Genomic DNA, 26,257 nt, shown 5'->3' with positions numbered 1-26,257 from the left:
TTTTTTTTTTTTTTAAGAGACATTTATTCAGCGTCACAATCAGACTATTACATTTAGCAATCAACAGCATGGGTGGAAAAAAAAAATCTACATTAAAACCCTTTGTTGGAATGCTTTACACTTTCCACAGACCAGAAACTAAAATAACCTGTTATACAATTAGTCACAAATACAGTCCTCGAGTTTTTGCCCATACACATGAGTATTTGTCTAAAACATGTCTTCTTTGTAGCAGCTAGGCCCTGCCACCACTGTGCTTGGCTGAGTTCACAAATCTGTTGTAACCTGTAGCTTCCCTGTCACTTCTCTGGCTCTCCTCTCCTGCTAAGCTTTGTTTCCTAATTAAAATCTTCTGCCACTGCCATAGCTACTGCTGCTGCTGGAACCACCATAGCCACCTTGGTTTTGTGGTTTTGCAAAGTATTGGCCTCCACCGCCACAGGGGCCAGAGCTTCTGCCTCCAAAATTTCCTCCCTTCATGGGTCCAAAATTTGAAGACTGATTGTTGTAATTGCCAGAATCATTGTAGCTTCCACCACCTCCAAAATTGCTTCCATCATTACCAAATCCATTATAGCCATCCCCACTGCCACCATATCCACCACCACCACAGCTGCCACCAAATCCACCACGACCACTGAAGTTTCCTCCACGACCGAAGTTGTCATTCCCACCGAAACCATCTCCACGACCACCACCAAAGTTTCCAGAACCACTTCGACCTCTTTGGCTGGATGAAGCACTAGCCATCTCTTGCTTTGACAGGGCTTTTCTAACTTCACAGTTGTGGCCCTTCACAGTATGGTATTTCTGAATGACAATCTTACCACGGAGTCATGGTCGTCAAAGGTTACAAAGGCAAAGCCCCTTTTCTTGCCACTGCCTCAGTCAGTCATGATTTCAATTACTTCAATTTTTTCATACTGTTCAAAATAATCTCTTAGGTGATGTTCTTCAGTGTCTTCTTTAATGCCACCAACAAATATCTTTTTCACAGTTAAGTGGGCACCTGGTCTTTGAGAATCTTCTCTGGAGACAGCTCTCTTTGGTTCCACAACTCTTCCATCCACCTTGTGTGGCCTTGTATTCATAGCTGCATCCACCTCCTCCACAGTGGCATATGTGACAAACCCAAAGCCCCTGGAGCACTTGGTGTTTGGATCTCTCATTACCAGACAGTCTGTGAGCATTCCCCATTGCTCAAAATGGCTCCTCAGGCTCTCATCGATTGTTTCAAAGCTCAACCCTCCAATGAAGAGCTTCCTCAGCTGTTCGGGCTCTTTTGGAGACGCTGACTTAGACATGACAGCAGGGTGAAGGGAGACTTTAACGATGCTTCTTCAGTGGCGTCCACGGGCAGAAAAAGTCCACCAGAGATCTTAGACATGAAGCTGGATAGAGTATTTGGATGAGATTCTGGCTGATTCTCTTTGGGAAATAAATACATTTTTCATATGGGCCTGAACATTTTTTAGTGTATGTACAGGAAGAAGGACAAGTATACATAACAGGAGGATACTTCATTCCTCCCTTCTTCCTTGCTGTGAAGCCCTAATTTTGTTTCTCCAGCACATGACTAAGTCATTTGTGGTAATCCCACATCCCACATTGTTGGGATCCCCAACCCCACATTGTTGGCCATATTGGCAAACAATATGGTTTAAGAAGGGGTTTATAACTAATCTAGCCAATTGGGCCATGCATGAGGTGTCTGCTCAGGGATTCTGGGAAAGGTCTTCTTATTGATAAACAGAAACACAGAATAAATTACTGCAGCTACCTTTAGCAATAGCCATCCTGGAAGACCAAACCAATATCCCAAGGAAAGTGAAAGCATAAGGATGGAGAAACCTAGTTCATCAGTGATACCAGTGAGCTCCTGAGTTAACCAACCCAGAAGCCTCCAAACTCCTGACTTTTTGTTTTGTATTATTTAATAATTTTGAGTTGGGTTTTTCTGTTTGCTTCTTGCAATTGAAAACATTCTTATTCTAATTGCTATTATGTCTGGGAGTGCAGAATTTGATCATAAGGCTGGTGAGATAAAGAAGAGGTGAGACCACATAGGGCCTCAACTCCATCTGAAAAGATTAAAAAAACCACTGAAGGCTTGACATAATTAGACTGACACTCCTATTGCATTGGGGAGAACAGATTGGAAGCGGACAAGTTGAAAACAGAGAATAAGAACAGTGACCTTTAGACAAAACTTGGGAGAACTCCAATCTTTGAAAAAGTCTCTGGAGCAACCCAAAGGGAACATCAGGAAATTATTTTTTACATGGTAAAAGGGGGAAAATATTACAGAAGCAGGATAGGAGAGTTGGGCACTTCAGATTGGGCAAAACTGAAGGCAATAGAGAGTTTAGAGGAAAAGTGAGTTATGAAAGGTTATCAATTGATCAAGAGGTCCAGGAAGAGAAGGAAGGATGGGATTCAGCAATATGGAAATTGGTTACTCTTAGTGACCTTTGTAACAACAAATTCAGGGTAATAAGTCAAATGCAATACTACAGAGGGTTAAAGAACAAATGGAAAGTGAGGAAGGCAGCAAGTTTACAGGTTAAGGACAATGACAACAGCATCACAGGTCCTTCTTTAATAAACAATCTTGAGTCAATGATTTGGTGTGGAGAGGCCAAGTACTGACAGCCATGTCTTATTCAGGAGTTGATGACTAGATTATGTTAGGGCTACAGAGAGTCAAGATGTAATATCGGGACAGATCATGCTGGTCCTTGTAAACCCTGTTCAGAAGTTTGCATATTCCTTGTAAGAAATGATGGTAACTTAAACTAAGGTAGAAACATGAAGACAAATGACAAATTAAAAGCTTTTGAGGAGGTAAATTACCTGGGCTGCATGATTGATTGGATGTGGATATCAGATGTGACTGAGCCATGGAAGTAAATGAGATTGTCAAAGGAGCATGTGCAGTGGGAAGAGAGCCAAGAAAGGAATCTTAAGAAATACCAGGACATAAGGCAGAGCTCCCCAACTAATGTACTATGAATGGTTATGGGTGTGCCCAAAATACTGATCCCTTTAGTCTAAATGGATGCTGAGAGCCACTGGCTGGTCACCCGCAGCAGTAAGCAACTTCACTGGTTAACCCCAGTGTGTCTCTGGAGGGCAGACATTATATTCTGTCAACTTTGTACTAAGAGTTCCATGACTATGTGAAGACATCCTTGATACCTTACCCAATACATGTTGGTTGAATGAATAAATGTAGAGCAACATTGAGGGACAAACTTAAAATGACAGGTTGGGGCCAGATCAGTTATTCTTAAACTTCCAAGTGTACATTAAGATTACCTAGTGCTTTTCTAACTTGAATGTCTATATTATTCTGATTCATTAGGTCTGGAGCAGGGCCTGGAGTTCTATTTTTCTAAAATGTTTCCAGTGATGTAGATGCTAATTTGGGACCACTCTTGAGTAGCAAGAAATAAAAAATACTAGTTAAAAATACAAACTGTACAGCTTTCCCATGAGATACGAATTCAGTAGGTATGGGGTGTAACCAAAGAATTTGCATTTTAAGAAAAACATCAGCTGGGTGCAATGGCTCACGCCTGTAATCCCACCACTTTGGGAGGCCAAGGAGGGGTGAATCCCTTGAGCCCAGGAGTTGGAGACCAGACAGGAAAACATGGTGAAAACCCCTTTCTACAAAAATACACACATCTATTAGCCAGGCATGGTGCAGGCCTGTGGTCCCAGCAACTCAGGAGGCTGAAGTGAGAGGATTGCTTGAACCCTGGGAGGTGACAGTTGCAGTGAGCCAAGTGAGAGGACTGCTTGAACCCTGGGAGGTGACAGTTGCAGTGAGCCAAGATTGTGCCATTGCACTCTAGACTGGGTAACAGAGCGAGACACTATCTCAAAAACAAACAAACAAACAAACAACAACAAAAAAAACCAAGAACAACATTAACTCTGAAATAGTTGGCCTAGGAACCCAGTTTGATGGAGAAATTTGAATGTTAAGCTAAGGATTTTGGACTTTATCCTACAGGTAGCAAGAAAGGCATGAGGGTTTCCATATACAAACATTATGTATTCCCAAGGGATAGTTTTGATTTTTTTTTTTTTTTTTTTTTTTTTTTTTTTTTTTGAGACAGGGTCAACAAAAAGAGAAGAGAACACACAAAACGAGAGAAAAATACAGGAAGGCCACTGTAGAACTGTTAAAAATTCAGGAGCTGGCAAGCAAAGACACACTCAGAGCACTTCTCTTTGCTTCCTTGCCCTCTGAACTGTTCAATAAATAGCGAAGAACACAAAGCTAACTGCAGTATTTGTTTCAGACCTGCTGCTGCTCTCCAATTTAAAAGCAATACAGGAACATTAAATTTGTCGCAGCTGAAATTGGTAAAGGCAGACCTCTACAGGTGCTTCTTGACTTACAATGGGTTTATTGGGAGGGGAAGATATCGTAAGTCAAAATGTCTTTAATACACCTAACCTACTGAGCATCAGAGCTTAGACTAGCCTACCTTAAACGTACTCAGAACACTTACATTAACCTACATTTGGGCAAAATCATCTAACACAAATTCTTTTTTATTATAAAGGATTGAATAGCTCATGAATTTATGGGAACAATGTCCTAAACATGAAAAACAGGATAGCTTTATGGGGACTCAAAGTTCGCTTTCTACTGAATGTGCATCGCCTTTGCAACTATCATAAAGTCAAAAAATTCTAAGTCAAACCATCCTAAGCCCCGGACCGTCTGCATGTGAAGTGCTCCCTAAGGGGCACTATGCCAGATACCATGCCTAAGTGTTTTCCAACTTTCTGTACCACATTCAAAAGGAGCATCTTCATAAAGATGTTACTGACCTCGTGGAAAATATTAGTCCTTCCTTTCCTTTGCAGCTGACAGGATTTTTAAAAGAAGCTCTAAACCACAAGCATATTCCAGCAGCTGTTTGTTCTTCCTAGTATGAGTTACTTCCTCCCTCTGCCACCGTCGCTTGTATTCTAGTTTGAGGAAATATTAAGCAGCACAGTAAATAAGTCTGTTTTCAGAAATTGCTTAGTCCTGGAATTAATATATTTTATAAAGCAGGTTAGCTTTAGCTCCTTAAGATTTAGTTACTTAGAATGAAATCTTCCCAATTTAATAGGCAATTTGCATACATGTATAAATGCATGAACTTTAAAAGCACCTTTAGGATTAAGAGGGTTTTGTTATCTGTATTTATAGAATTTAAAGCTGATTACCTCAGCAAGTTTTAGAGAAATTTTAAGAATAGTGGTAAGACAAGAATCTTAAGATAATACATTCTTTAGAACCAAGAATCTAAGGATAATACATTCTTTAGAACCAAATGTGTAAATGGTTAAATGAAGGATGTTTTAACAACATGGTCTCAACTGTGGAGGTATCATCATCTTTCAAAGCTACCTGCAAAAAAGGGACAATGTCCTCACTGGCTAGTAAAAATTAGAAAAATTTAAGGAATTCTCAGGAAATTTCTTATCTTTTAAAATACCCATGGTCATCCCCTAAGAGGGCAAATGCACCTGTCATTAATAAGCAAGTAAGTGAGTTCATAAGCAATACTACCTCCAGGATTTTTAATTTCTTGGTAGGGATAACAGGGACATTAAAAGCAAGCTTATACTTTCCTATTAACAAGGAGTAGATTTATTTACAACCAATTTCTACTTCAAAACACTTCCAAGCATATAACAAATACCATCCTTAAAAGAGGGATTCCCTATTTGATTGTCTCAGTTTATTAGAATATGGATGGTCTTTTCATTCTAGATAACATGCCCTTTGTTTGCTTGTTTTTGTATAAGAATTATCTTAGAATCTGATAATGCTGGGACTCTACTGATGGCTAGGCACTGCATATCTTCATTATGTGCCCATTTCCATTCATTCCTTGAAATATTATGAAACATTGTTACAAACAAAAGAATATGTGTAATTATAATATGGATAACATAGAGTATAATATATACAACATAAAACATAAAGGCATGATGAAATGACCACCTGTGAACCTGCCGTCCAACTTGAGGAACAGAATGATAGTACTGTTGAAGTCCCTGAGTGTCCCTACTCAATTACCCTGCCTTCCTGAAATACCACGTTATGTTGATCATTTTCTTTATAGTTTTATCGCCGTTAGAGCTAAGAAAGTATATTCAAAATTTGGTTTTTGAATTTCATAAAATTCTATTATATTGCATGGACTCTGCTGCAACTAACTGTCTTTAGGACACCGCGAAGATATCTACACAGTGTTTTGAAATTCATGTAAGTATCTACACTCTAAAAGTGAATATCTGGCAGAAATAATCTCAATCAATGAATTTTATAACCCCTGGAATTAACACTTACCTGCTTCATTATTAATTGGGAACTCTCAGTTTCCCCTCTTTTGTCCCCTGGATCAGTTCTTCAATCTCATTCTAAAGGGGTTGTTCATATTCTGTGGCTAACTGCTTATCAAATTCCATACCCCAAAGCGAAGGTGATGTGTCTGTATAGTAAGACATTTTAAATAAGAACAAGTCAATGTAAATATCTTTTTAAAAAATGTTATAACCAATCCTGAATTGATCGTGTATTTTTAATACCTTGACACTCATAATTACAGTATATAATAAAAAGTTACTCACTGAGAGATAACGGCAACAAAAATTATATTAAAGACTATAACTAGGCCAGGCACTGTGGCTCATGCCTGTAATCCCAGTACTTTGGGAAGCCAAGGTGGGGAGGTCAGGAGTTCAATACCAGCCTGACCAACATGGTGAAACCCCATCTCTACTTAAAATACAAAAAATTAGCTGGGCACAGTGGTGTGTGCCTGTAATCCCAGCTACTTGGGAGGCTGAGGCAGGAGAACTGCTTGAACCCAGGAGGCGGAGGTTACAGTAAGCCAAGATCGGGCCACTGCATTCCGACCTGGGTGACAGAGCCAGACTCTGTCTCAAAAAATAAATAAATAAATAAAGACTATAACTACAATAATGGCAAGCTTAACTTTGGTTTTACAACAATGCCAGGTAATCACTACCCCTTCTACTGGAAAAATAAATAAATAAATTTGTATTTTGTTTAAAGGTATTTTTATGAATATGAATATTTTTATACAATATGTGACTTATTTTTAAACTCTAGACTGTTTATTTTAACTCTATCAAAATTAGTCACTAATGTACTACTGTTAACAACCAAAGAAGTTAGATCAACAGAATAACAATAAAACTGCTAATGAACACTTGAGTACTTCCTCTGTGCTTAAATTTTTTTATGCATTAGTACACTTAATCCGCACAACCAACCCTGTGAGTTGGCTAATTACCACCATCATATTACATGTTTCAATAACTTTTTTACTTTTGAAATTTCAGATCATCTTTTGAAAATGAGCCATATTCCCACCAGTTACTGCTGCTGGGAACGTAAAATGGTACAAACATCTTGGAACACAGCTTGATGGCTTCTTAAAAAGTTAAAAATACATCTGTTATTCATCATAGCTATTTCATTCCTGGATATTTACCCAAGAGATAATACATGTCCACACAAAGACTTGTACACGAAAGTTCATGGCAGCTTTCTTTGTAATAGCCAAATGTGGGTTGTAATTTGGGAAACAATTCAAATGTCCACTAACAGGTGAATAGGTACAAAAATGTAATACATCAGCCAGGAACGGTAGCTCACAGCTGTAATCCCAGCACTTTGGGAGGCCGAGGCGGGCAGATCACGAGGTCAGGAGTTCAAGAACAGCCTGGCCAACATGATGAAACCCCGTCTTTACTAAAAATACAAAAATTAGCTGGGCATGGTGGCATGTGCCTGTAAGCCCAGCTACTCGGGAGACTGAGGCAGGAGAAATGCTTCAACCGGGACCCAGGAGGTGGAGGTTGCAGTGAGCCGAGGTCGCGCCATTGCACTCCAGCCTGGGCTACAGAGCGAGACTCCGTCTCAAAAAAAAAAAAAAACAGTAATACAGCCATACAACTGTATACTATTCAGTAATAAAAATGCATTACTAGTACATGTTACAGCATGGATGAATCTCAAATCATTAGCTGAGTGAAACAAGCCAGATGCAAAAGAGTACGTACTGTGTGATTTCATTTATGTACAATTCTAAGAGATGCAACTTAATCTATTTTAACAGAAAGCAGATCAGTGGTTGCCTGCATTGTGTGTGTGTGTGTGTGTGTGTGTGTGTGTGTGTGTGTGTGTGTGTGTTGCAAAAGGACATGAAAATGTTCAGATTTCTAAGTGGCAGTTTCATGGGTGTATCTATTTGTCAAAACTAGTCAAGTTATATATTCTAAATGTGTGCAGTTCCCTGCACACAAATTATACCTTAATAAAGTTGTAAAAAGAAAATGAATATCACTCTCTATCCCTTGGCTACTTTTTTCCCTAATTTTTCATCCTTAATAATTTTTTCAAACATTTTTTATCTTTCTGGGCTAGAGGTGTACATTGCATATGATTTATCCTCCACTCTACCTGTTTACACACTTTTGTCAAGCCCCCTAAAGCATGTCAACAAATAGCTCATTTACTCTTCTACCTGGGTAAGCCTTATTTTATCTATTTGCTTTTTCTGGATCGGTTTCTATGAGCCTTTATGTGCAGAGATGTGTCTAACCACATACTGACTGGCAGATATTAAGTATTTTGGCCTAGTTCATCTGATACTGGGTAACTATCACAACTGTTAGGCTTAACTAGCCACATTTACAGAGCAATCACACCAATGAAATAACTTAATTGTCTCAGTTATCTTTTATTTGGTGGACACTGACCGACCTATGTCTTTTCCATCATCATTAGGATCATCATATTTTACACTTGCTAATAGTTGCAAACATTTATTAAATGTGTACTATGTTCCAGGCACTGTGCCTCACACTTTTCTCAGATGACCTCATTTGATCCTTCAGATGTACATACTAACCCTCATTTTACAGTTGGGGAAAGGTTAGTGAGGCAGAATTGGAATTTGAATCCAGACCTACACAACACCAACACTCTTTCTGTTGAGCTATAACTGCCTGTCGACTCTAGGATAACCAGTAGGGCCTATGACTATATCCTTTGTAGCAGTGGTAAGAACTTAGTGGGGAACAAGAAGTGGGAATCATGGAACAGAATAACTCATTCAATCGGTCAATAAAAAAAATTACTGAATGCCAATTATATTTCCAGCATTATTTGGGATGGTAAGATAACAACAATGAAAAATTGCTAAATTTAAGTTTCCATATGTTGCTATTCTTGTACTTAACTGGAAACAAAAAACATTCTTTAGACTCATGCAAGTACAGCACAAACAGTACTTTCAGAGTAAATTATTACATAAATTTGTGTGCTACTTTCCTCACTAGAGTATAATCATTTGATACTGTTTTATAAAATACATAAAATTTAAATGCCTTCTTGCCAACTAATTTCAGTTTTAGAAATAAGATTATTTTATTTTAAAAAGCAAGCGGGCTCCTTCCAGAATCCAAGTGTCTCTTTTGGCTGGACAACAGCAGCTGCCCTGACAAAAAATTCCTTTCTGATGCACACTTAATGGATACCATTTGAGCAGGGGAGAGGTGATTCATTGTCCCTATGCATTTTGCATTTCCTTTTTATCATACAAAACAGAATGCAGTTTTTGTAATACAGGGGGTTGTTCTTTTAGCTTCACCTTCAGTTCTAATGAACAAACATTAATTGAATTCACTACTTTCCTTTATAGATGTATATTTTATACTACAGTTTCTTCAAAAAAGAATTTAAGATTAAGATAACTAGTTCCTACAATCTGTAAGCCACATGAGTAGATGCTATAGGGTATACAGACATGAATGAGATCTAGCCTCTAATATAGTTTATTAAATAGGGGGAAAATCAGAAGTTCATATAAGTAACTGGTAGAAAGATTAAATGAGTCATTGGAGGCTGGCCCAGGAACTTATCTATCACATACAACATTTTTTCCCCCTTTGAGAGGGGGTCTCACTCTGTCGCTTAGGCTGGAGTGTTATGGCACAATTGTAACTCATTGCAGCATCGAATTCTGGGCTCCAGTGATCCTCCCACCTCAACCTCCCAGGTTGCTAGGACTATAGGCATGCACCACCATACCCAGATAATTTTTTTCTATTTTTTTACAGAAAGGATCTCACTATGTTGCCCAGGCTGGTCTTGAACTCCTAATCCCAAGCTATCCTGTTGTCTCAGCCTCCTAAGTCCATATACAACATTATTTCTATCAAAATCCAAAAAACTAACTTCTATTCATCAGAAATGCTCATCACTTACACTCTGGAGACCATTTGTACTGAGTTTCTTCATTTATTTTACTAGTAAACCAAATTTAATGCCAAGCAAGAGGACACTCATTTCTCTTTTAGACTTAAAATGGTAAATTTCTTACCCAAAGAAAAGGGGAAGAATAGGGAACAAAGACCAACCATGTGTTAAGAAAAAAACACAAGTCTCTTAAATATATTCCTTGAATGTTCTTCCCATCTCCTGAACAATCACTAAATCACTTCAATAAGTTATTTTATAAATGCTATCTCCTCTTCTAGATAGCAAGCTGCCTAGGGACAGGAACCAGTATGTCTTTATGTAATAGCATAGAGATATACTGCAAATGGTAGGTGATTAATAATGTTCTAACCCAAATTAGTGGCTAATCTGGACCTCTGGATTCATGTAATTGGTAGTACTCACCTCCCATTATCTCACAGAATGCAACATTTCAAGAGGGAAACTGAACCACAACTAGCAATGTCAACAACTGTAGTGTGGTATGTCTCCCACCAGGTTACTTAAGGGTATATGTGTGTTGGTTGAACCCTGAAGGCTGGGCAGGGAGCCAAGGCCATAGTGCCTAGCTGAGGAGCAGGTGTCCCTGAGAACCCAAACATCCCAGGACATACCTCAAAACATATCAAGGAAAACAGTTTCATTGTGCACACATGTAGGCAAACAGCCAGCATATAAGCTTAAAAGCAGTTTAGAGATAAGAGGCAGGGTGACTCTAGAGCTGCCCAGAAATGTCCAGTAGGTAAGTCCTAGTAAACTCATCTATTCAACAAGCTGGTCTTGCCCAAATTATTCTTTGGTCTCTCAATGCCTTCCCAATTTACAGTCCCAAGTTTTCCTTCTAACAACCGCCACATTCATGATTCGAATCCAGGCCAATGACAGGAGGGAATATTAAAATATCCAACTATTACACCATCGGAACACTAAGGACATCTTGAAAAGATGGAATATTTTTCCACCTGAGAAATAGTTATTCTTAACAAACCTGTTCACGTGCTTCTTTAGTAACTGCCATAATGTGAAATCTATTACATCTCTTCCCCTTGAATATATTTTTCCTAAAAAAAAAAAGAACATTTTAATGAATATAAACTGTCAACAAAATTATGAGAAAAAAATTTAAGTGAAATATTCTATGTAAAAATTCAAAATAATTCCACTGACGTACATCAAACATCTTAGCTAAATTGCCACATTTTTAGGACTGATAGACTAAAAACAGAAATGTGCACTTGAAGTTTTGCTTCATAATACAACAAATCAGTTACAGCAACTTAATTTCCAAAATATCCAACTGAAAAGATTAGCTCAATTAGCATTAATTTTTATTTGCTCCCTTTTATATTAAGTTTTAAAAACTCCATCTTGTGAAAAATTATAAAACTATGCTAAAAAGAAGCTGTTAAAAAGAGTCAACACTTGTTTTTAAGGGCAGGAAACACTGCAATGTTTAATTACAAATTATAATTACAAAAGATTGTGTAGGTAAATCACAACATTCCCTTTCATAAAGCAATCATTCTGTAAAATAATTAACTTTCTTTACATGACTTTTTAACCATTGAAATTAATATCAGAGTTAACAGGTAACATTTTCTTGCAAACTTGATAATCAACTGTTTTATGCATCAATTTACATATTTACTTGAATAAACTTACTGGCAGATTAAAATCCAGTTTATAAACTGGAGGGCTAATTTTAAAAATAATTTTAAATTCTTTTTTTATGGACTAAACTACTTTTCTCTACTAATAGAACCGGAAAAAATGGAAATATCATATGAACATTAAGTAATGTGATTTCAAGTCATACAAGTTTTCCTCTAGCAGGTTCCCAAGTTATTTGTAAACAAAGGCTTTTCTGCTCCAGAACTTTCCTCAGTGCCTTGCATTCTTCTCTCTCAACCGAACGTCCGGTGAACAGGATGGTGGATTAAAGCAAGTCACGGCAGAGAGGAAATGCCTTGGTAAAGCACTGAACTTCAAAAGAGGAATGCACAACAGAGAAAGGGAATGGACATTTGCTGAGCACCTACTATGTACCAGAGAGTTTATACGTGTTTCTTTTCTATTCCTCAAGAAAGCCATTTAAGCTAGATTTCACTGTCAGCATTTTATAGCCGGGGAAACAGGCTGATGGAGGCTATAAAAGGTGCCCCGGTCACAGAATTAGTCAGTGGCAGTGCCAACATTCTGAGAAAGGCCAGTGTGAACTGTCAATTTCCAACAGAAGCAATCAGTCCAGGCCTGGGTTGTCTGGGGTTGATACCCCAGACCCTGCCCAAGTCATAGCAGGGTGAACAACTTGGCATCTCACCATTGCTTCCCCTTACTCCCCTTTAGCTGGCTTTTTAACACACTGAAGGCACAGGAACCCCTTTCCTACTTGTTAACTTCTCCTCTGCCACCTAATTTTTAAAATATTAAATGTCAAATCTAATATTAAAAATCAAATATGCCATCCCGATGTAGCTGCACAGTATTATATGCAAGCTGAATGATTCAGTTAAATTTTCTCCAGTATTAACTGACTCAGTTAAATATTCTTAAGTAAAACTCCAAGAACACTTTCTACTTTATTCAATAATATGTAACAGATACTAAATCACTTTAAATTAGTAATTCAAATAATATTCCAAAGTCACCATAAACTCTTGAACTTCCTGTGTTAACTGCTAACCACCTTTTCCAACTTTCCTGTATAAATCACTAATTTAACACCCAGGAGTTAACTCAAGTGCCTGATTTTACTTAAAACAAATCCACGGAATACACAATGTATTAAAAACACTCCAACTGTGAGCATATCCTGCTATAAAGACAGGTTAGGCCGGGCGTGGTGGCTCACACCTGTAATCCCAGCACTTTGGGAGGCCGAGGTGGGCGGATCATTTGAGGTCAGGAGTTACCAGCCTGGCCAACATGGTGAAACCCTGTCTCTACTAAAAATACAAAAATGAGCTGGGCATGGTGGTGCACACCTGTAATCCCAGCTACTGGGGAGGCTGTCAGGAGAATCGCTAGAACCCAGGAGGCAGAGGTTGCAGTGGGCCAAGATGGTGCCACTTCACTCCAGCCTGGGCGACAGAGTGAGACTCCGTCTCAAAAAAATAAACAAATAAATAAATAAAAGACAAGTTAATTTTTGTCAGACCATGCCAAATATCTGACTCCTCCTTCTCAACTACCACTTTCAGGGTTTAAAGCAGAGAAAGAATAGAAACTTTATGTAAATACAGAACAACTTTAGATTCTAAAATAACTATGTAAGACATGGCTCACCATCTTTAAGAACTTCAGTAATTTCAAATAGCCACAAATAATCTACCATTTTAAGCTATAGGGTGCAGTGGCACGATCTTGGCTCACTGCAACCTCCACCTCCCAGATTCAAGCAATTCTCCTGCCTCAGCCTCCTGAGTAGCTGGGATTGCAGGAGCTCACCACCACGTCCGGCTAATTTTTGTATTTTTAGTAGAGATGGGGTTTCACCATGTTAGCCAGGCTGGTCTTGAACTCCCGACCTCGTGATCCACCTGCCTCGGCCCTCTAAATTGCTGGGATTACAGGCGTGAGCCACCATGCCCAGCCTACGCCTTTCTTTCTTTTCGTTGATGGTGGGTCATTTCTCTAAGGTGTAACAAAAGATAAGCATGTATAGAGATATAAAGGGTAAATGAATACACAGTATTAGGCATTTATATTTAAAATGAAAAATAATGTTTCTCACAAAATACTCACTTGTTCAGAATTCAGTCAGCTCTATTTTTTCTAAATCAAAGGAACCCTATTCATCATGGGTAGATATGAAGCATGGCCTATTTTGATTTAAGGTATAGAAAAATGCAGGACTGGCTAACTCCAGCACATGGTTCCCTCTCTAGGAAGTGGTATACAGAGAGTAAGAACACAGATGTAAATGCATTCATAATGCTCACATATCCAACAGCAATCATACACACCCACAATAAGGTAAATCTACAGTCAAGGTAAAACCAAACTATACAAACAAAACCCAGCAGACTACAAAGCCTGATACCTGTTTCTAAGATCAGCAGTCTTCTCCAGGCCAGGATAATTGTCATAGCCTTGGTCAAACTGAATCTGATGCTCTGGCCTTATATTAACTCTAGCTGTAGCACATCTGGCAATTTTCATATCTGATATTTTGTTATTGAAACTGAAATAATAAAAAGGTCAAGTGCATTAGAAATCTTAGCTACAGCCAGGCTCGGTGGCTCACACCTGTAATCCCAGCACTTTGGGAGGCCAAGGCGGGTGGATGACCTGAGGTCAGGAGTTCAAGACCAGCCAGGCCAACATGGAGAAACCCCCCTCTCTACTAAAAGTATAAAATTAGCTGGGCACAGTGGCAGGCACCAGTAATCCCAGCTACTTGGGAGGCTGAGGCAGGAGAATCGCTTGAACCCAGGAGGTAGAGGTTGCAGTAAGCCGAAATCGCACCATTGCAGTCCAGCCGGGGAGACAAGAGTGAAACTTTGTCTCCAAAAAAATTAAAAAATAAAGAAACCTTAGCTACAGAACAGTAATAAACTTTCTGAAACAGGACAGTGATAACATTTAATTCTTATTTCATTTTTATCCACTAATTATACAGCATACAAAGTTATGTTTAAATTAAATTTTAAAAAGTCATCTATTAACATTCACATAACACAGAACATTATTTTTGTTTACTTGTCTTTTAAAGATGTTCTTCAGAAATATTCATTTCAAACATAAAAGTGTCACATGAAAAATTATTCCAAGAAAATGAACAGGAAGTACAATCAGTATCTGTATGCCTATCACCTATATTCAATAACTAAATGAAAACCAAGATAGATGTATTTATTTATTGCCCTTGTATTTGTTCAAACACAAACAAAATGAGTCACTGAACTGACAGTACAGATATTTATGGTTTTCTTTTTTTTTAAATATAATTTCTTTCAGAGACAGGGTCTCTCTCTGTCGCCCAGACTGGAGGGCAGTGGTGCCATCATAACTCAATGCCGCCTCAAACTCTGGACTTAAGCCATCCTCCCGCCTCAGCCCCCAAAGTAGCTAGAACTACTGGCACACGCCACCATGCCCAGCTAATTTTTTTATGGTTTGTAAAGATGGGGTCTTGTTTTGCTGCCCAGACTGGTCTCAAATTCCTGGCCTCAAGTGATCCTCTCACCTCAGCCTCACAAAGTGCTGGGATTACGGGCATGAGCCACCACACGTGGCCATTTCTTTTAACTTCCCGAAATACATCTGGTACACACGCTCATTGGGAATAACAGATTTAGATCACTCTCCAAAATGAAGCAGTGTTACCACTTACTACAATGTAGGCAGCAAGGAGTCTAACGTAGCATAAAATAATGAGAGATGAAGAGAGTAAGTGGAAAGATGTCAGCTTAAACATAAGAATAGGAGGAAAAAGAGAAGGAAACAGACCTGAAGATTGCTATACCATGCATAAAACCAGCAAGCTATTTAACTGAAAAAAAAATTACTTTTCTCAGAAAAGCTATCTTATTCTGTTATTTTTAATAACATTACTGAATTTATCATTTCTTGTTTCATGGACAAGAAACTGTAACTTCCTAAAAGGACAGTAACTATTCAATTGGTCTCTTAAAACTATAATCTTAAGACATAAGTTTTTTAAAAACTTGAATTGCTAAAATTCTACTTATATGGTATATTCTATATGTAAATTCCACTTATGTGGTATATATTATGTGTATTACTTACTAGCCACATGAAAATGGCCTATTTTGAGATATAAACATTACTAACCTAATGGTTTGATTCACTTACCTAATTAGGTCTCTCTCCATCTCTCTGTGCCCCTGACTCTTCCTCATGCTACGGAGCTGCCTGAGCAGTTCTGGCTTGTTTGCTTGTCAAAACACAGCAGCAGATGCAGCTGCCACCAACTCAGGACTCAGGGGCTCATTTCTGAAAAAGAAAATGAAAACCAAATGAGAAAGAAAAAAGAGAGATTGCTTATTATGCCAGTAGTTTAGTGAAAAGCAAAATGATTTTGGGGGGAAAATTTTCTGTTGATCAAAAAAGTATCATTCAATCCAATATCTGACAAAAGCAGGAATTCTCAACTATTAGGTACCAGTTTTATATAAACTTTGAAATGCTAATTCAGAACAATATATTAAGGTGGAGGGATGAGGGATCAGCCTCAAAAATTATAAATTAGTGGAATTTTCAATTAGATGCTATTGTATTTCAAAAACAATATATATTGCAAGCAAATATTAAGGCAGCTTAACCTGTTCACAGAAGCTTTACTCATAATAGCTCCAAACTGGAACCAACCTAAGGTCTGTTGTTAGAATGAAAAAACAAATTGTCAGATATCCAAACAATGGAAGAGTACTCAGCTCATGCCAACATGAATGATTCTCATAGATATTAGAGCAAGTGAAAGAAGTTGGACACAGAATATATTCTGTATGATTCCATTGCTGTCAAGTGCCAGAACAGGCAAAACTAATCTGAGGTGAAAAAACAATCAAGACAGCAATTGCCTCAGGACAGAAGGCTACTAACTGGGAAGGTGAAAATGGGAAACACAGTGTCTTGGTTAAGTGTGTGGGTCACATGGGCTTATCCATTTGTCAAAATCCTCCAGCTAAGATTTGTACACTTTAATGTATGTAAATTTTACCTGAAAAAAAAAAAGCCATCAATCATTATCAAGTAGGAGATGAAAACTGGGTGAAGGTATATATAATACAAGAATAGTAAAATGTTGATCATTGTTGAAGCTGGGTGACAGTATAAAGGGGTTCACTGTACCATTTTGCGTACTTTGCGTATATTTTAAATTTTTCATAAGAAAAAGCTTTTAAAAGCTTCCTAAATAAATTAGAGCAAGTTAATATAAAAACATCCTATTATAAAAAGAAAGTAAACTATATACAACATTGTTTCCTTTTTTTTTTTTTTTTTTTTTAAGAGATGGGATCTCAGTATGTCATGAAGTCTGGCCTCGAAGTCCTGGGTTCAAGCAATCCTCCCACATCATCTTCCTGAGTAGCTTGGACTACAGGCATCTGTCACCATACCTGGCTATTTGCGACATTTTTAAACTCACTGAGAACTGCCATCTCAATAAGTGGGACCCAAATTAATATTTTATTATGCCTGGCTTTCTGTATTATGATCTATTACCTAATATTCAAATTAAAGCTCCCAAATTCCTAAAGTTCTTGGAGAAAGATTTTAAGGACTTAATTGAGATATATATGGAAGATCTAAAATCTGATAGGAATGGAAGAAAAATAGAAGAATGAAAAAAGGGGTTCAGCATGGTGGCTCATGCCTGTAATTCCAGCACTCTGGGAGGCCAAGGAGGGAGGATCGCTTGAGCTCAAGAGTTCAAGACCAGCCTGGGCAAGATGGCAAAACCCCATCTCCACAAAAAGAAAAAAAAAAATTAGCCAGGAGTGGTGGCACATGCCTACAGTCCCAGCTACTTGAGAGGTTGAGTGGAAGGATCACTTGAGCCTGGGAGGTTGAGGCTGCAGTAAGTGATGATTGTTCCACCACACTCCAGAATGGGCCACAGAGCAACACCCTGTCTCAAAAAAAGAAAAAGAAAAAAGGAAATATAATAGTTAAAATGAAATGTACTTTCAGAACTGTTATCTGTGAATAAAGCTTTAACCGTATTCCACGTCATTGTTATTTCTTTCATAAACCACTTGTAAACTTCATTTTCAAATTTTAATATATGTATTTGATCAGAGTAGGCACAGAACATAGGTGAATATTCATTTTTCAGAATCATGCATTTCATAACAATAGTTTCCTTCATAGTTATAGTCTCTGGCTTTATAATTTATAAAGTTCTAATTAATAAAAATTGTAGGGAGCCTGTGTCATTGAACAAGATAATTTTTACATACAAGGATCTTTCTTCATAGATTTTAACAATGTAATGAGAACTTGTTAAAGTATCTTTCAGGGCTTCGTGGTGGCTCATGGCAGTAATCCCAGCACTTTAGGAGGCCGAGGCAGGTGGATCACCTGAGGTCAGGAGTTCGAGGCCAGCCTGGTCAACATGGTGAAACCCCATCTCTACTAAAACCACAAAAAATTAGCCAGGCATTGTGGAGTGCACCTGTAATCCCAGCTACTCGGGAGGCTGAGGAAGGAGAATCGCTTCAACCTAGAAGGCGGAGGTTGCAGTAAGCCGAGATCACACCACTGCACTCCAGCCTGGGCAAAAAACAGCAAGACTCCATCTCAAAAAAAAAAAAAGTATCTTTTAACAATCTATTCAATCCTGTAATTAAAACTATTTCATGAATACATACTTTTCCCCTTCATAACTTTTTTTTTTTTTTATTTTGAGATAGGGTCTCACTCTGTTGCCCATGCTGGAGTGCACTGGCACAATCTGGCCTCACTGCAATGTCCACCTCCCGGGTTCAAGGGATTCTCCCACCTCAGCCTCCCGAGTAACTGCGATTACAGTCCCATGCCACCACACCCGGCTAATTTTTGTATTTTTGTGATAGACACAGGGTTTCACCATGTCGATCAGGCGGGTCTCAGCTCCTAACCTCAAGTGATCTGCCCACCTTGGCCTCCCAAAGTGCTGGGATTACAGGCATGAGCCACTGCTCCAGGCCCCTCGCAAATACTTTTAAATCATCTCTAGATTACTTGTAATACCTAATATAACAAATGCTACATAAGTAGTTGTTATACTGTATTTTTTAATTGGTATTTTTTCTGTGTTTCTTAAAAAACGTTATCAGAAGTTATCTGTGGATGCAGAACCTACGCATACAGAGGGCCAACTGTATATTACTCCATTCCTATCAATGACATTATCCTTGTTAAGACAGTGTCTCAGAAGTGGTTGTGGTAAAAACAAATATCCTAGGAAAATCAATGTGGAAAAGGGTAAACATGGTAATATCCAATCTTATTACAAGGCTAGGTCATTAAAAAGGAAATACAACTGGCCAGGCGCGGTGGCATGCCTGTAATCCCAGCACTTGGGGAGGCCGAGGAGGGTGGATCACAAAGTCAGGAGTTCAAGACCAGCCTGGCCAACATGGTGAAACCCCATCTCTACTAAAAATACAAAAATTTGCCAGGCATGGTGGCAGGCACCTGTAATCCCAGCTACTCGGGAGGCTGAGGCAGAGAACTGCTTGAACCCAGGAGGTGGAGATAGCAGTGAGCCAAGACCGCGCCACTGCACTCCAGCCTGGGTGACAGAGCGAGACTCCATCTCAAAAACAAAACAAAACAAAACAAAATACAACTTCCTCTTGGCTCACTTTCTCTTGAGACACCCACCCTGGAATCCAGCCACCATGCGGTGAGAAAGCCCAGGCCACAAAGAAAGCCACATGTAGGTGTTTCTGCTAACACCCTCAGCTAAGGTCTCAGCTGACAGCCGGCATCAACTGCCAGACCTATGAGTGGGCAAACTTCAGATGATTCCAGCCTCAGATTTCTAAGTCTTCCAACTGAGGACCCAGACATCATAGAGCACAGACTGGCCTTCCCCACTGTGTTCCAGCCAAATTGCTAACCCACAGAATCTGTGAGCATAATGAGTGAATGTTTTATACCACTAAGTTTGGGAGGTAGTGTAACTATGGTAACCATATCAATGGGGATTTAATATATAATACAAAGAAAGAAAAGCAGGCTATGCATGAAGCTATGATGACAGTGCCTCATGAAGCAAAGATCATGACTCATCTAATCCCATGCACCCTGGAAGTCCTTGAAAAGCGGGGAGGGGAGGCAAAAATCATTAAAAGACACCTTTTAAAAACTCAAAACAGATGCACCTCATTCACCAGTCTTTTGATGTAGGACCAAAGCCTCTTTTTTAAACACAGGACCACTGATAAAAGGTTCTAAGGCATATATTTTATATACATCACACCCATCCTGCAATATTTTCAATTTTGGTTTAAGTGGAAAAGTGGAGCAAGAATGTGAGACAGCTTACAAAGCAATCTAAGGGTATGATGCTCCTGCGTATGTATATTTGTCTCACTCATGCCTAATTGGAAAGAAATTGTTTACGTGACCTTTACTGACTCTTTCCAAAGCATTCAACTCACTTTACCATTTCTGTAATAGTTAATTAAATTAAAATAAAGGGCATGAGGGGTCATAAACAGGTCTGGTAGCCTTAAAAATGCCATTCTTGATATGTATTTATATGTTTGTGTTATTTACTTCCACATACTTATATGTAACTGTTTTGTTTCTAAAGAGTAGGACGAGGAGGAAGTACCTATTGTGGGTACTGATTGCCTGAATTAGCTTAATCTACCACCCAATTATACTTTCCAGAGGTATTTTTGATACCATGTAGAAACCAAGAAGTTCCATTAAAATGTTAAATCATTCTGGAAAACAGAAGCCTATATTATCTGTTTGTTCTGATAAGGGAAGTCAGTGATGGGTATCCTAAAGCCACACGCCTTACTACTTGAATTAATGACATCACCGAAATACATCATTATGTATCATTAAAAAAAAAACTGCCATTTAACCTACAACACAATGCCAAGATATCACTGATTGCACTCAGAATTAAATACTCTTTTGACAAGCACAAGTAATTACAATGCTCTGAGGAAGCCAGGAAAGCTGAAAGCACGGATAGTTATTGGTCACAGGAAGTCATACAGAGCAGTTGTAATCAACGTGCTAAACTTTATTCCAGAAAAAATTTTTTAAATGGAAAATTTCAAATAAGTGAGTCCTTTACAGACATGAAGCTACCTTCAAATCAAGATGTAAATGATATTGTTAATTAACAGCTTAAAGAGGCAGTTAAGTAGCAGTTAATAACACCAATAAGTATGTAAGAGTGTAGAATTCTCAGTGAGATCACTTCTCTTTTCCTTTCACTGGATTGTGTACAGATATCCTCTTGGTATTTAAATATAATACAATTACAGCATTTCTCAAGTAATTATTAGAGTCCCTGTGTTTATTAGCTGATATTTTTTCTTCATTAATTCAATATCTCCCAAGTACTTGTATTAAAAACATTTTTTGCAAAAAGAAAAAGCTTACTGGAATTTCAAAAATTACTTTCAAACAACATTCAAATTACAATTAAATTTACCTCTTCTTTGGAGCATGTCCTAAAGCTCTTTGAGGCCCGCCAGTTGTAGCTTTTAAGTGAACTTCTGTTGGGTGGCTTTGTTGTTTGTACATTTACTGTGCTCAATTCAACTTTCGTGCCCTTAATAATGTCTAACAAGTCTTTTTCTCTGTTTTCCTTTACACTTTCTTGGTTGTCTGAAGTCTCCTTGGAAGTCTCAACAGTTCACACTGCTCAACTTTCTTGCTACAGATAGCGCCGTTAGTGCCAAAATATCTTTGGATATTATTTTTTGTCCTGGAAAGATGCATTAAAGAAAAAAAATGAAAAATACAATGCAGGCTAATAAAGCAAAAAACCGTGTATCTAAATTTTTTTTCAATTCAAGCCCTTTCCATTTGCTTTTTATAATTATTAACAACCACAGCAGCAGCAACTTACCATTTATTAGCCCATACTATATGCCTCAACCTCGTGCAATATGTTTTATGCACATTTCTCATACCCACATTAACTCCCTAAGGTCTCCATTTTGCAGATAAGGAAACTGAAAATCAGAGAAGTAACTTACCTAAGGTCATGCACCTCACTGCTCACTAAGGCCTAAGACACACTGGGGTGCCACAAATAAGTAGAGGTATGCTGAGATATTGATCACCTGCTCCTGGGGGTGGCCAGGGGAGGCCTGGGGGTGCTGGTGCTCCCAAATCTGTTCCTTCCCACCATTTACCCCAGAGTTCGGTAGAAAAACTCTGACATGGTTAATAAATGACAATTTATTATTCTCAAACCCAGATCTGACTGACTGCAAGTCCTTGATCTTAACATAACACCTCTTTAAAAAGTTATAATTAAACAATACAAAAATAAATTTCTATCAAAAAGATTACTTTAAAAAAAACTGAGTGGGTCTTGTTTTAATCTGATCAACATTCTCATCAAGCTACGTGCCACTTAACCCATAACCACTTGTAAGCTAAGCTAAAATGGAACAGAAAAGAGAATAATCGATGGCTATAAATGTCATTTTTGCTTTCCTCATTAGATACATTTATGAAAGAGAACACCACAAATGATTACATCTATACTAGACTCATGCAAAAGATGTCCTAATTCTAAGTAACTCAAATATCCAGTTTTATTCTGTGGAGTTAAAAACCTCTTTTGGCACTTGATTACTAAACAACTTTAAAAACTCTTTGAATGTGTTAGTTTCAGTAAGAGGGTATAATATATTTAAAAATCATTCATTAAATATAGTGAATATCTACTCTGCTGGGCACTATACTAGGTACTGACAATATGTTAGTAAATAAGAATTTCATAGTCCCTACTTATATGAAGCTGATGTGCTCCAGCACTGCTTCTCAAACTTTAATATGCATAGAAATTTTTTTTTTTTTTTTTGAGACAGGGTCTCGCTCTGTCACACAGGCTGGAGTGCAGTGGCGTGATCTTGGCTCACTGCAGCCTCGACTTCCCCGGGCTCCGGTGATCCTCCCACCTCAGCCTCCTGAGTAGTTGGGACTAATTTTTTGTAGAAATGGGTTTCCCATGTTGCACAGGAACTCCTGGGATCTGCCCACTTAGAACTCCCACCGCCCACCTAGGCTTCCCTAAGTGCTGGGATTACAGGCCTGGGCCACTGTGCCTGGCCCATAGAAAGTATCTATGCTCCTTGCTAAAATACAGATTCTTTGGTCCCACCAAACTACTCTGATTCAGTAGCTGTTTCCAGGAGACACTTGAGAATTTGCATTTCTAACAAGCTCCCAGGTGTTGCTAATTCTGCTGATCAGGGGACCACATTACAGTAGCTATGTTACCTATGTTACTTAATCCTTACAATCTTAAAGGATAGGTTTTATTATTCTCGTTTTACAGAACAAACTGCTGCCCACAGACGTTAAGTCAGTGGTTATGAATCTCTAGAGGTTATACAAATCACATAGGCAGCTGACTTAAAACACAGATTCCTAAGATTCTTAGTTTGTAAGTTTGGAATGGGGTTCAGGAATCAGCATGTTAAATAAGACCCAGGTGCTTCTGATGCAGGTGAGCTCAAGAGCCTGTATCAGACCTTAGGTTAAATACTATATCAAGTTCTCAAAGCCAGAAAATAGTAGCCACAGGCTAAGGATACTTGCATGAAAGAGAAAACGGCAATTTCAAAAAATGCTGAAACTATCTGATCTGCTTATGAAAACGTCAGAGGCTATCAAATCAGGCACTTTAAAATTAGAATGAAAAAACAATTGCCAAACTAGTATCCTCATAATAAGTACACAAGACTCTCATAATATTCAATATATGGTACAATCTAAGAAAATAATTATTCTTTTTTTTTTTTTTTTTTTTGAGACGGAATCTCGCTCTGTCGCCAGGCTAGAGTGCAGTGGCGTGATTTCAGCTCACTGCAAGCTCCGCCTCCCGGGTTCACGCCATTCTCCTGCCTCACCCTCCCGAGTAGCAGGGACTACAGGTGCCCGCCACCACGCCCGGCTAATTTTTTGTGTTTTCAGTAGAGACGGGGTTTCACCATGTTAGCCAGGATGGTCTGGATCTCCTGACCTCGTGATCTGCCTGCCTCAGCCTCCCAAAGTGTTGGGATTACAGGCGTGAGCCACCGCGCCCAGCCTATTATTCTACACTTAAAGTTAACACTGGTCAGGTGCAGCGGCTCACGCCTGTAATCCCAGCATTTTGGGAGGCCGAGGCGGATGGATCACCTGAGGTGTGGAGTTCGAGACCAGCCTGGCCAACACAGTGAAACCCCGTTTCTACTAAAAATACAAAAATGAGCCAGGCGTGGTAACGCACACTTGTAGTCCCAGCTATTCAGGAGGCTGAGGCACAAGAATCGCTTGAACCAGGGAGGCAGAGGTTGCAGCGAGCCAAGATCCTGCCACTGTACTCCAGCCTGGGCCACAGAGTGAGACTCCATCTCAAAAATAATTATTAATAATAATAACAATAAATAAAGTTGGCCGGGCGTGGTGGCTCATGCCTGTAATCCCAGCACTTTGAGAGGCCAATGCGGGCCGATCACCTGAGGTCGGGAGTTGGAGCCTGGCCAACATGGAGAAACCCCATCTCTACTAAAAATACAAAATTAGCTGGGGCATGCCTGTAATCCCAGCTACTCAGGAGGCTGAGGCAGGAGAATCGATTGAACCCGGGAGGCGGAGATTGTGGTGAGCCGAGATCGTGCCATTGCACTCCAGCCTGAGCAACAAGAGCAAAACTCCGTCTCAAAAAAAGAAAATAAAGTTAATATTAAAGGTATTTTAACAGAAAGGTGGTAATCAGGGGAATGAATCTCACATATAATCTTTACTACAATGTTTTCTTTCAAGACTGCTTTCATACCACAGAAAGCAATCTACATTACAGGAAAATTATGTATAAGTAACTCCATAACACTAACATAAAATTCTAAACCTAACCTCCCACCTGAGTTTGTTTCCACTGACAGCATCTCATCAGTACTTCAAATGCAACACCTTCAAAACGACATTTAAGACGTCCCCTTTCAGACTGACTTTCCATTTTTCACACTTCTATATTAAAATGCCCCCTGACATAAACAGATTTTTTCTGTTTTCCAAAAATTATAACATACGTAAAAATCTTTCTCAACCCCGGATCTGCATTCTTCTGCTAACGTTAAGGATACCATAATCCTCCAAAGCAGCCAGTTGAAATCTTTGCTATCTCTGACCACCCTACCATTATCCCATGATGTCACATCCCCTTAATTCTACCTGGGCAATTTTTCTCCTACATTCAGCTGGTCCTTCCCACCTTCACTGCTACTAACCTGCTTCAGCACTGTACTTAACTGGCTTCTGAGTGTTATGCATGGAAGTTACACAGTGGAATTAGGCTTTCATAACAATAAAGTACTCGGAGGATAAACAGCAAAACCAAGTATGCTGCAACACGTTTTCTTTCCTGGCTAACTTCAACCAGTGGTCCTTCAGATTTCATCAGACTTTTCTTCCAGAAAGGATATCCTGAGTCGCCCCTGCAATGGTTAGGTGTCCCTATTTGCTCCTCCAGCAATTACTTGTTGGATGAATGGTGTACTCTGTGCTTCCATACACTATCTCAGCAATTACTTCACTACACAGCACTTAAATTGTCTACTTGCTGGAACTACACGCTCCGTGATGACAAGACTGTCTTACTTGGGGTTTATGACCAGTACTGGCACGCTGTAAAGTTTTCCAATAATGAACTAAAGAATAAATGAAGGAAACAGAAATGAGACTATCACATAAATCTTGGGAAGCAAAAGATAAAACAACTTCGCTTTTGGAGCTTGGATAAACTGACAGGAGTTGATGACAAGACGAATGAGGCACAGCGACCCGGCTTGTAATTGGAGCACTGTTTTCCACGCACGCTATGTTTCCTTGGGCAAGTCATCTTATCTTTCTGGGATTTTTCTTTTCTCAGATTTAAAGCAATAGCTTCTAAAACCCAGCAGGTAATAACATCGACACTAGGAAGTTGGAGGATAACTGAATGTACAGCACGGGGCACAGGGATGCCCGAGGACCTGCGGAGCCAGAAGTGCTGAACTGCGGTACCTGACAGTTCCACGCCGAGCAGCGAGTAGCAAAATTGCAGCCGCTGATGTCTCCGGGCTTCCAGGGGACAAAGGGTGGCAGGAAAGGGTGCGAAGAGGTAGAAACGCCGAGACTCTAGGAAACACCGCGGAGACATAAAGCCATCCAGGAGAGCAACTGAACAGTGCGCCCCACGCCAAACACATCCCCCGCGCTCTCTTCCGTTTCTGGTCTGGC

At 39.1% G+C, this 26,257-nt stretch overlaps 1 protein-coding gene across 1 annotated transcript; it reads right to left on the bottom strand.

The window, feature by feature from the left end:
- Positions 1–26,257, bottom strand: HNRNPA1L2 (heterogeneous nuclear ribonucleoprotein A1 like 2). Its single transcript, XM_063792165.1, is given in 9 exon segments — positions 1–361; positions 364–827; positions 830–1,391; positions 4,852–4,992; positions 6,368–6,509; positions 11,319–11,391; positions 16,148–16,288; positions 21,468–21,743; positions 26,042–26,257. Coding segments are annotated over 3 exon segments (1,065 nt in total). The 5' UTR covers positions 1,305–1,391; positions 4,852–4,992; positions 6,368–6,509; positions 11,319–11,391; positions 16,148–16,288; positions 21,468–21,743; positions 26,042–26,257; the 3' UTR covers positions 1–235.

This window comes from Pan troglodytes, chromosome 14 (genome assembly GCF_028858775.2).
Source record: "Pan troglodytes isolate AG18354 chromosome 14, NHGRI_mPanTro3-v2.0_pri, whole genome shotgun sequence".
Classification (NCBI taxonomy): Eukaryota; Metazoa; Chordata; class Mammalia; order Primates; family Hominidae; genus Pan; species Pan troglodytes.
This window is presented reverse-complemented; position numbering and strand designations above follow the sequence as displayed.